General features: G+C 41.2%; 1 protein-coding gene across 3 annotated transcripts in view; it reads left to right on the top strand.

Moving 5' to 3' along the window:
* The first annotated feature begins 6,604 nt into the window (after nucleotides 1-6,604).
* Nucleotides 6,605-9,084, top strand: part of LEO1 (LEO1 homolog, Paf1/RNA polymerase II complex component) — a 49,264-nt gene continuing 46,784 nt past the window's right edge. For 2 of the 3 annotated variants that reach the window (XM_019932892.3, XM_019932891.2), the window contains exon 1: nucleotides 6,605-6,734. In XM_019932892.3, coding sequence (XP_019788451.2) covers nucleotides 6,677-6,734 — 58 coding nt within the window. In that variant the 5' untranslated portion in view covers nucleotides 6,605-6,676. Of the gene's footprint in view, nucleotides 6,735-8,230; nucleotides 8,256-9,084 lie in introns of those variants that run through there. The other variant, XM_073801005.1, reaches the window with a different exon arrangement.

Here is a 9,084-nt window from a genome sequence, read left to right as displayed (position 1 = left end):
ACCTGTCATTTCCTTAATGAGTAACGAAATAAATTGCAGTCAAAGAAATGAAATCTTCACTGGACTCTTTAGGGAAATTTCATATTATGAAACCCAAGAAAAAAATCTAAATTTCCCCAGAAGGTAACAGTTACTTTATTTAAATGTATCATTTTATCAGTAGATACATAAAAATCAGAGTGCTTATAGCTGAAAAATATTTCCTTAATGTTTGCCAGTCTTAAAAGTACTGCTTTTTTTTTAATTGGGAAAAAAGAGAAAACAAATGGATATTTCTAAATATTTTTATAAGAAGTGTTTTGATTACTATCTAAAGTTAGTGTTTTTCAAATCTCTCCTTCACACCCCAAGTCAATTTTTTGTTAAGGAAAAATTGGTGAGGGTATATGTGGGTGTGTGTGTCTCATTTTGCAGAAGGAGGTCTCTTCAGAGTATACCATCACCACCTTGTGGCCTTTTGCCATATTACTGTTAAGGGGTTTAACACCATAATGCTCTTTTGCAATTGCAAGCATGAAATACAATTGCAATTTGCAATTGCAAGCATGAATTACCTCCTTTTGGTAATCCTTCTCTGGATTACATGAAATAAACTGAGGGCCAGAAACTGCCTGCAGGTAGGGTTCCCACCCTATGGTGAGATGATATCCCTGCATTTATGTTGTGTTTTCACATGGTGCTAAAACAACCAGTTGAGTAAGGAAATCTAGTGAAGAGATGTAATGAGCAGTTTTACTGTAAAGTGAAATGTTCAGTTATCTTTTGTGTTTTGTGTTTGCCGAATCTGTTTTAGTGATTCCTTCTGATTTGTAAAAATATTGGTTGGCACGGGAGCCTGTAAATCTCCTTTTTTCTCTCTTTGGTTATATTGTTGGAGTGTTTTCTCATTTTTGTTTCAACATTCCCCCCTACCTTTAGTACTATTTTATTATGTTCTTTTTTAAAAAATGTTTTTTTTCATGCTTTTCTCTTGTAGGTGATTCCTCCTTTCCCTTTGTCTCATTAATATATTTTTCCTTCTTTTCTCTCCTTCCTCATCCTGCTCATTTTCAGTTTCTTCGGTATCCTTGCTGCAGATCACTTTACTTATTCAGCGGCCTGTACTAACATCCACACCCACAACGCCCCCTCCCCCACTTGTGTCCTCCTTTCTTTGTTCCTTCTAATTCCTTCCCCCAGTAGCTGATGTTCCGGCTTTTCTAGTGCCGTGTGCACCGATCTCATCTGGTCTGCGGCTTAGGTCTTTTAAGGACACGGCTTCCTGGTAACCCTTAAACTTCCGGGAGGAACCTAAATCCTACCTATTCAAGGAAGCCAGTGCCTAAACCTAACCCTAGATTCAAGAGAAAAGGTTTCAAAAGGACAACCTTAGCTTCAGTACTAAGAAATAGTTAGTGACTCACTATCTTTCTTGTTCATTTTTCTCAACACAAGTGCCAATTTTCATAGGAAGTATACTGGGACATTTTCCAAGTTCATATTTGCCTGTCCAAACTCTCGTTTGCATAGGGAACAGTTATTCACTAGTGCTTTGGAGTTGACATTTGAATCTTATAAAAGTGAGTTAGATTAATGATACTGAGAAGAAAAAGATTGGCAAAAGGCTGTGCTATCATTTTGAAAAACAGCTGAAATTGTATTGTGAGATGTATATTTCTGTCTTTTCTTGTCCATCTTCCACCAAAATGCAAGCTTCTGAGAAAAGACACTTGGTCTATTTTGTTCTCTGTTGTATCTCCAGTGCCTAGAATAGCTTCTGGCACAGAGAAGGCACTTAAATCCTCATCGGATGAGTGAATGTATCAGGTAGTCTATTAGTTTTGTTTCCATCTCAGTCTGTTCTCTCACGGAGACTTCTGTCCTCTTGTTGCAATCTGGACCAGCATCCCTCTAGGCCTGCAGGCCTAACTATCATCTTGGTATCCTTCTCCCTGTGGCCAATCTTGGGTTTCCTGCCTCTAAACCTTTTCTATTCCTTGGTTTAGTCCTTCTTTTTTGGTGGACCACATTCATCAATTGTACAGTTTTTGAATAACTCTTCCAATTGCTATTGCTGTGTAACAAACAACCTCAAAACTTAGTGGCACTCTTCCACAACACTTATTTATTATCTCCTGGTTTCTGTGAGATAGGAATGCAGGAAAGGCTCAGCTGGGCACTGGTGGCCTGCAGACTGGAGCTGGAACTGCAGGAGGTCTACAGAAGCTGAGGGCTGGTCATACATCTCTATGTAGTTTGTCTGCATGGGCTAGTTGGGCTTCTTCACAGCATGGCAGCCTCAGGACTGTTGGACTGCTTACATACAGGCTGGCTTCCACTGAATCTCATTATTCTTCCCTAGTACTAAATGATAGCTTGGGGAGAATAAGATTCTAGAATGGATTATTTTCTTTCAGGACTTCGTAAGCAATTCTCCATTGTTTTATAACTTTCAGAATTGTGGAATGTCATTAAATTCCAGATCCTCTATATGTCAGCTGATTTTTCTCTCTACAAGTGTTTAGAATAATCTCTTTATCACCAGTGTTCTGGAACTTCACGTGAATCAAGGAATAGATTTGATAAACTAACTGAAGTCTTGCTTGGTTGAATTTTAAGTTCCGCTCAATTTTATGTCCCGATAACTGGGTTTCCTCCCATTACTTCATTATTCTAGCTTGAATCATTCTGTCTGTCTTAGTCTATTCTCACTATTAATAACAAAATACCAAGACTGGGTAGCTTATAAATAACAGAAATTTATTTCTCACAGTTCTGGAGGCTGAGAGGTCCAAGATCAAATAGCCAACATGATTGCATTCTGGTGAGAGCCCTCTTCCTGGTTCATAGCCAGAGACTTCTCACTGTGTCCTCACATGGTAGAAAGGGCTGAAGAGTTCTGTGGGGTCTTTTAAAAATAAGACTACTAATCCTTTTTAAATTACCTAATCACCTCCTAAAGGTCCCACCTCCTAATACCATCACTTGAGCATTAGGATTTCAACATGAACTTTGGGGGACACAAACATTCAGACCATAGTACTAAGAAACCTTTCCTGACTAACTTCCAGGGGTATTAATCATTTTCTGTTTCCCATTCTTCAGCACGTGAATATAGTTTATAATTTATTTCTAAAACTTTAATTCTTCAGATGTTTTAGAGATTTGTTTCATTTCTCCCAGGCTCTTCTGTATATATGAAAAAAAATCATGTTTGCTATTATTTTTATATCCCTATAGCACCCATTGCAGGGACTCAGTTAAGGCAGATAATTGAATGCTCTGCATCTTCCAAGAAATGAGCTGCCCCGTTGTTCACTTACTGCTGTAGAGAAAGACCTCGGGACTTCTCCTTCTCTTTAGTTCAGATCAATCTGCCCCTTCTAAAAGCTAGCTCCTTCCACAAAGTACTCAGAAATAAGCCACATGATCCTCCCATGGAGTAGCAGTTTACCATAAATGGAGTGAATTTGCAGTTAATGTATTGTTTAATCAAGCTGTTGTTTTTCCTCTAAGTCTTTATGTTATACAATTTTTTTGTTTTGTTTTGCGGTACGCGGGCCCCTCACTGTTGTGGCCTCTCCCGTTGTGGAGCACAGGCTCCAGACGCGCAGGCTCAGCGGCCATGGCTTACGGGCCCAGGCGCTCCACGGCATGTGGGATCTTCCCGGACCGGGGCACGAACCTGTGTCCCCTGCATCGGCAGGCGGCCTGTCAACCATTGCGCCACCAGGGAAGCCCCCAAGATGTTACACAAATTTTTAAAACACATATTCCTGTTTTAAAACTTGGTGTAAGCATAGATTTCAGACATTTTAAAGATATTTAGTTACCTTATAAAAGTGTTTGTACACTAATTGTGTCGTGTTATACTCTATTGTGTTAATCAACCTAGTTGAATCTTTGTTTTTTGACTGGGGGTATTGATCACTATTTTGAGGATCTTATGAAGGCAGAACATGGGAAAAAGACAAACTCTCAAAAACTGGGAAAAATGATAAAGCTACCCTGGAGATGTTTTATCCAGTTACACACTTAACAGATGAAATTCTCCATCCCTGAGAGCAAAGCAAGAGATTATCTTAATACCCAAAGTTAAATTAGTAAAACACAAACCCAATAGGATAAACTTCTCCATCTCTGGTAGTAAATGAAAAGGTGATTTTAACACTCTAAACATCAATGATAGTGATCTGGGTGTAACCTCAAGCAAGCAGTACCAGAAAATGATTGTGATTGATTTAGTTGAAATCTAATTGAATGTATTATATCCTGTCTGAAGAAAGACAACTTGAAGAGCAGTGGTCAGCACAAAGTATAGCAAAAACAAAGAACCAGAAGTTATTTGTTTTGCACTATTCATATGGGATAAACACATTAATTCTGCTAGTCAAGAATATGGTTAGGGTGATTCAGCAGGCCTCACTGTAATTCAATTTGTTAAGATTTAATCAGTGCATTTTTTTTTTTTTTTTTTTTGGCTGTGTTGGGTCTTTGTTGCTACGTGCAGGCTTTCTCTAGTTGCAGTGAGCGGGGGCTACTCTTCGTTGCAGTGCATAGGCTTCTCATTGCGGTGGCTTCTCTTGTTGCAGAGCACAGGCTCTAGGCGTGTGGGCTCAGTAGTTGTGGCTTGTGAGCTCTAGAGCACAGGCTTAGTAGTTGTGGTGCATGGGCTTAGTTGCTCCGTGCATGTGGGATCTTCCTGGCCCAGGGATCGAACCTGTGTCCCCTGCGTTGGCAGGCGGATTCTTAACCACTGTGCCACCAGGGAAGTCCTCAATGCACTTTTCAAGGATAGTATTCCAAATGAAAATGAAACTGAATCACAATCAAATAGAATACTTGTTTTTCCAGTATTCCAGAAAGTTTTAACATGATCCCATCTACCTACTCTTACATCATCCACTTTATACACAATAGCTCTAGGATAACATACTCAGTCCCACTTCTTATCCATTTGAACCCTGTCAGTCACTCCTATTTGCAACAAAAATATCTCTCATAACCTCCAAACTAAAAATATACTGTTGCTTGTCCAAGATCAAAACCCTCATATTGAAAACAAACCAACCAACCAACCAACCCTTACCTGGGCTAATCAGGTAAGATCTTAACACAGGATGTACATTTTTTAAAAAAATTTTATTTATTTTTGGCTGCGTTGGGTCTTTGTTGCTGCATGAGCTTTCTCTAGTTGAGGTGAGCGGGGGCTACTCTTTGTTGCGGTGTGCGGGCTTCTCACTGCAGTGGCATCTCTTGTTGTGGAGCACAGGCTCTAGGTGCACAGGCTTCAGTAGTTGTGGCATGTGGGCTCAGCAGTTGTGGCTCACAGGCTCTAGAGTGCAGGCTCAGTAGTTGTGGCGCACGGGCTTAGTTGCTCCGAGGCATGTGGGATCTTCCCAGACCAGGGCTCGAACCCGTGTCCCATGTTTTGGCAGGCGGATTCTTAACCACTGTACCACCAGGGAAGCCCCAGGATGTACATTTTTGACAACTAAAAATTTAAGCTTCCTAAAAACGATCTAGTTGTTTAACATGTGCAAGTCACTTCATTTCTTTGAGCTTCTGTAAAGCAAGAGGGTTTATCTAGCACTGACCTATTATGAAAATTCTATTACTGTCAGATTTTACAAGGTACAGGTATAGCCACATTTCCTAGCAAAATTAAACTTTTTCCCGAAAAAATAAACAAGCCAATGGAACCCTCTGAATAGTGTTTCTCTAGCTGCAAGCTGCAACCCATTCGTAAATCACGAAATCAATTTAGTGGATGCACCACCTGTCAGCATTAAAAACAAGCTGAAATAGAATAAAAGAATAGGAAATCTCAGACTGCATCTTAGTAATCAGTATTGTTTTGTGAATTATTTATTTCAATTTTATACATAAAAGTGTATACCGGCTTAGGATGGGACAATTTTGATGTTTGAAATACACTGCTCTAAAGCTGCAGTTGTTAAAGAGTGGACCGAAGAAGACCCTTTTGGGTGTACGAGAGGCCCTCCCTTTCCCAATCACATACATACGTGTGTTAGGTCTGATTTTCTTCATAAGCTTCAACCAAAACCTTTCTCAAAAGATTGAATATAGAAGCAGGTATGAGAATTCATGTGTCTTCATTTGAGACAGACACTAAAGATATTTTCAAAACTAAAACAATTCCACTCAATTTTTTTTGGTTTTGTTTTAGAAAAAATACAGTCGGTTAAAAATTTTAAATGCTATTTATGTTAACCTGTTTATTATTTTTAAACGAGTTTTAAAAATTTCTGCCTTAATTACTATTACAGTAAATAGCAATAGATATAACCCACAGAAACAAAAGCACTTTGGAGTTTGCAACAATTTGAGAACCCCTGATCAATACGAAACAAAGGACTTCAGGCCTGACTCCTGGCAGGTTTAACACGGTCCCAGGCCCACTGGGGAGCCCCCAGCTGCGGCCCGCTCCACTGATACCCAGACCGGGTGTACCCCGATGAGAATCCTCACGAATAAGAACAGATATTGACGAAAGGGCAGGGTTGCTGACGTAAGAGAGCCGAGAAGTGCAGCTTCACTGCGCACGCTATACTATGTAGCTGAAAAGCTAAAAGATTTTTAGCGAATCTTTGCGACACTGTCGCGTTTCGTTGGTTCCGTGCCGTAAAGACAGCGGCGGAGCCGCCCCCGGTGAAGACAGCTGACGTGCGCGGCAATGGCGGATATGGAGGATCTATTCGGGAGCGACGCCGACAGCGATGCTGAGCGTAAAGGTGGGGTCATCTGGGCTTGGGTGGAGGCGAGAGTGGCGGGGCTTCTGCGGCGGGAGCTCAACAGCGGTCCGGTTCCGGGTCTGCGAGCGCTCCGGCGCCGCGGGCGAGTGATGGCTCTTCCTGCACTCCTGCCCCAGCTCCCCCTGCACTCCCGGCGGTGCCAGCCTCCTCCCGGAGGGCGGGAATGAAGTGACAGACGCAGAGTGTGTACCTCGAGGTTTATGGTGTCCATGGAGCAAGCCGTGCCTGGGAGCGTGTGGAGCGAAGGGGGCGCGGGGCAGGGGTGGAGGCCGGGCAAGCCAGCGCAGCCGGAGGAGGAACCTTGGAGTCCTGCTCTGTCCTGCCTTGCACAGGCCAGCGCAGAGTAAGGGCTCTTGTGAATGAATGGAAATTAGGTGTTCAGGAACATGGGGATGGGATGGGCGAATTTGCATAGGGGCTCAGAATGCCCTCTTGAATGAAACCAGAGCGTGGCGTGTTGGGGAGTTTGAGATGTCTGGGTGAGGAGATTGGGACGGATACCGAGGTAGGGCTGCATGTAGGCGTTACACGCAGAAGATAATGTGTCCTCCGAGAGCCTGTGCAGAAACTCTAGATAATTTCTTGAGTCGGTGGTATTAGATTGGGGAGCGTAGGAGGTCTGTGCTTGGAGAGAAGGGATGAAGGATTTGATGCAGAAATGAATTAGTGAGTGTATGTTTATGGTGCAAGGAAGTCTTTCTGGCACAGAGTGGGTATTTGAGTTTGAAATATGAATAGGAGAGATTTGAAGTCAGAAGGGGCCCAAGACCAAGTTCAGAATTCTTGCGAGTCCCCAGGCTCAAAGTAATGTAGTACCTACTTTTTTCCTTAGCATAGTGCATTATCGTGGTTGTTTTTTTCTTTCTCCAGCTTCAGTTTATTAATATTTTTTAGAGTATAGTTAAGGGAGCACCAGGTGGAAGTCTAGTGTGAGGGCTCTACCAGGATGGACATCCAGAATGTTCTTTCTAGTCAGGATGTCTGGAAGTATAGAGCCCAGTATATTCTTGTTCCACTCACTTTGCTGTTGTTTTCCTTTCCCCTTCATCTGTACTTGTCCGTATCCCGTTCACCCTTCAAGGCACAGAACCATGTGAACCCTCCCGTTACTCACTTCCATGAAGTTGTTCATTCAGCATTTATAGATCCCCTGTCATGTTTCAGCTACTTTGCTAGATGTAGGGGATATAATGATGAAAAGATTGTCCTCCCCCCGCCCGCCCTCAGCTTACGTCAGTGCTTAATGCATACTTGATAAATAATTGGATGGGTAGAAGCAATAGTAGAGGTACCCTGCAGTGCTTTCCCATTGCAAACTCAGGGTATGGGGAAGTGATGTATGGAGATGGTTGCTTCTCTGGGCTTCATGTTTTACCTTCTTGTAAGTCTACTGCTGCATTCTTCTCTCTTACCATTAAATTATAGAACTCTCTAGGATTTACTTCCAAATCTGTCCTTGAAGGTTGCTGTTGGTCCTGAACTTAGGATGGATGTGGCAAGGTAACTCCTGTTATATCATCATATTTAATTATTTCCCTGGGCTAAGACAGACGTAGAAAATAACTACACTTGACAGATTTCTTGGTATAACAGTGGGTAGAATTCCTACCTAGGCCCAGTGTGTTTCTTTCATGTATAAATGTGCCAGGTCGTCTTTAATTTCTTTCAACAATGTTTTGTAGTTTTTATTGTATAAGTCTTGCACTTCCTAGGTTAAATTTATTCCTAAATATTTCATTTTGGATACTGTTGCAAGTGGAATTGTTTTCTTAATTTCATTCTTGGATTGTTCATTGCTAATTATAGAAATACAGCTGATTTTTGTTTGCTAATTTTGTATCCTGCAACCATGTGTAATATATTAGCTCTAATAGTTGTTTGGGGTGTGTGTGTATTCTTTAGGATTTTCTACATGTAAGATCATGTCATCTGTGAGTAGAGATGGTTTTACTTCTTCCTTTCCAATTTGGATGCCTTTTATTTCTTTTTCTTGATTAATTACCCCAGCTAGAACTTTCTGTATAATGTTGAATAGAAGGGTGAGAGTGGACATCTTTTTCTTTTTCCTAATCTTTGGGAAAAAGCATCCATTTCTTTACCACTACATATGATGTTAGCTGTGGGTTTTTTGTAGATGCCCTTTATTACGTTGAGATAATTACCTTCGATTCCTAGTTTGTTGAGTCGTTTTATCATGAAAGGGTGTTGAATTTTATCAAATGTCTCTTCTGCATCAATTACGATGATCAAAATTTTTTCCTTTATTAATATTGTGTTTCATTTTGATTTTTAGATGTTGAATCAGTCTTGTATTCCTAGGGTAAATTCC

This window comes from Tursiops truncatus, chromosome 2 (genome assembly GCF_011762595.2).
Source record: "Tursiops truncatus isolate mTurTru1 chromosome 2, mTurTru1.mat.Y, whole genome shotgun sequence".
Lineage (NCBI taxonomy): Eukaryota > Metazoa > Chordata > Mammalia > Artiodactyla > Delphinidae > Tursiops > Tursiops truncatus.
This window is presented reverse-complemented; position numbering and strand designations above follow the sequence as displayed.